General features: G+C 41.5%; 1 protein-coding gene across 1 annotated transcript in view; it reads left to right on the forward strand.

Moving 5' to 3' along the window:
* The window catches only part of szt2 (SZT2 subunit of KICSTOR complex), a gene marked incomplete in the record, with an annotated part of 110147 nt that overhangs the window by 25806 nt on the left and 82038 nt on the right, over window positions 1–2303 (forward strand). The window contains 5 exon segments of the mRNA XM_035652785.1: window positions 359–530; window positions 670–762; window positions 953–1031; window positions 1350–1640; window positions 1737–1872. Of these exon segments, the coding sequence (XP_035508678.1) occupies window positions 359–530; window positions 670–762; window positions 953–1031; window positions 1350–1640; window positions 1737–1872 (771 nt within the window).

Here is a 2303-nt window from a genome sequence, read left to right on the forward strand (position 1 = left end):
GAAACAGTTAATGCTGGTTCTGATAGAAAGGTGTCAGGCCAAATAGTGCATCACAGTTTGTTGGTATGGGGCTGCAGAACATTCTGACCACCAGGTTGTCACAATGTTATGGTGTATACGGTGTACACTCCATTCCTCCCTTTTGACTTTTGCCTGGGGACGTGAATTAAAGGGAGCTGTCATTCCATTCCTTTTATTAACTTTATGGATTTTTGTATCCCTGATAAACAGTGATGTGCAGAATTCTTAAAAACCAACGTGTCAGTGCTTTGAATTCACTATGGTCTATTGGCAGCAAACATTTTTACGTTGTAGCCAACTAACACAATTACTAATGATGTCATCTTTCTGGCGAAAGCATTGAAATGGATGATGTCAGTGAAGCTGAATCTAGAGAAAAGTCCTCTGCTCCTACATCTCCCCTGATCCTGGATGAGTCCAAGACAGTCAAGATCCCAGAGTTCCCTCTGGCGCTGCTTCAGACACTGCCCAAGTGTGAAGTGCATCCAGATCTACACAAAATAATACAGGTAACGTCTGAAGTCTTAATCTCCTGCTCTTTATTTCATATTTTTAAAGTAGACTTAAATATTCCTCTTAATAGACTCTCTTCTGAGTAATTAGTAAGTACATGAGATAACAAGCTAACAAGGTGATGTCATTCGACAGGATAAATTCATGGAGATCGTGTCTCAGTACTTCAAAACTGTGCCCTCCAATCCACACTACTTCTTCTACTGCCCATTGCCATCCAAGAAAGAGGTACACTGAGTCGTGTGTTTGCATTTCTCATTGTAATCTTGTGTTTTGGCCAGACTGACTTTGCTTTGCTTTCATTTCTCATTATTGTTCACGATAAAACAAGAAAACAACATACTGAGGAAATGTTTCTGGCATAAACAAACCCACAGCAGAGAATTTTTCATCTTTGTGCTGTGGTTTGTCTTCTCAGGAGGACTCAGAGGACGGTGAGATGGGGAGGAGACCCAGTGAGGATCCGGTGTCAGAGGCTGAGCCAGCTACTGAGGACGGTGAGGATTATTCAAAAATGAAAATGAATCATTAATATTTTAATTAATTTTAATACAATGCATTCACACTGTTTTGCGGAACAATTCTGACTGCGTGTCAACATTTCAACTAAGTGCTAAACGCCAAACCTAAAAACCTTATTTCAGAGCTAGACTTTCATGTTTTTGTAAAGGTGTATAGACCTTGTGTGAAAGGAGCAGCATGGAACAGAACTTAACTTGCTTACTAACTTACTAATACACATCTGTCTCTATGTGATGACCCATAGCTGAGACACTAAACTCATCCAGTGATATAAGGATACATTTTGTGTGTAGAAGCTGTGTTGGGCTGCTGCATAATGACAGAAAGCGACACAGATCTGGTGGTGGAGTACGCAGAGCAGCCGGGCACCAGCTCCTACGGAGAGGGTGAAGACCAGTCCCTGTCAGACTCCAACACTGTCAACCAGGACCAGGACTCCTTCAGCATCCTGGAGGGAGACTCCCTGCTGGAAGCTGAGGAGCCACAGCTGGACATGCCACCACTGTTTGTTCACGTCACTTGTTCTGTCAATATGAAAAGCTGCCATGGCTCCATGCCCATACAAACACTGCCTACTTGCCTTGGTGCGTACAGCCTCAATCGCCTCAAAAAAGGCTTTTTCCCAAAGTTTAAATTTGACCACTGAGACTTGGGTGCTTACTTCGGTGTTGTGATTACAGGTGAGATTATTTCCTGCCTGGAGAATGCTGAGGCCTTACAGACTGTGGATTTGAATGAGCTCTCAGTCACTTTAGACATTTTTGTCCTGACACTACCTCTGGAGATTGAAGTCATGGCTGATTTCCATCATAACAGGTGAGTCAAAGAGCGAGCAAAAAGTTCAGCAGGTTTGCAAGAAAAGAGGATTATTCATAGCATGTTTGATTAAACATATATTTAGTTTTTTAAAGGTCCAGTGTGTAACATTAAAGAGGCTCTATTGTTTTTGTTTTTTATTAGTGTACAATCACCTGAAAATAAGAGTTGTTTTTATCTAGAGTCTGCCATGTTGAACCACCAAGTAGCCCAGAAACATGGGCTAAAAACTGGCTCTAGATAAGACGTGTAACAGTCACTGTAGTTTTTCCTACGTGCTTGAAAGGCTGAGCTGAATTCAAATGGTTGCAATCAGCTGCCACTAAATCCTACAAATATATAGTCCTATAAATAAATATAAATATAAATGGACCTGTACTTGTATAGCGCCTTTCTAGTCTTCCGACCACTCAAAGCGCTTTTACACTACG

The sequence above is a fragment of the Morone saxatilis genome, unplaced genomic scaffold (genome assembly GCF_004916995.1).
Source record: "Morone saxatilis isolate NCDOM2014 unplaced genomic scaffold, NCSU_SB_2.0 Contig12, whole genome shotgun sequence".
NCBI lineage: Eukaryota > Metazoa > Chordata > Actinopteri > Moronidae > Morone > Morone saxatilis.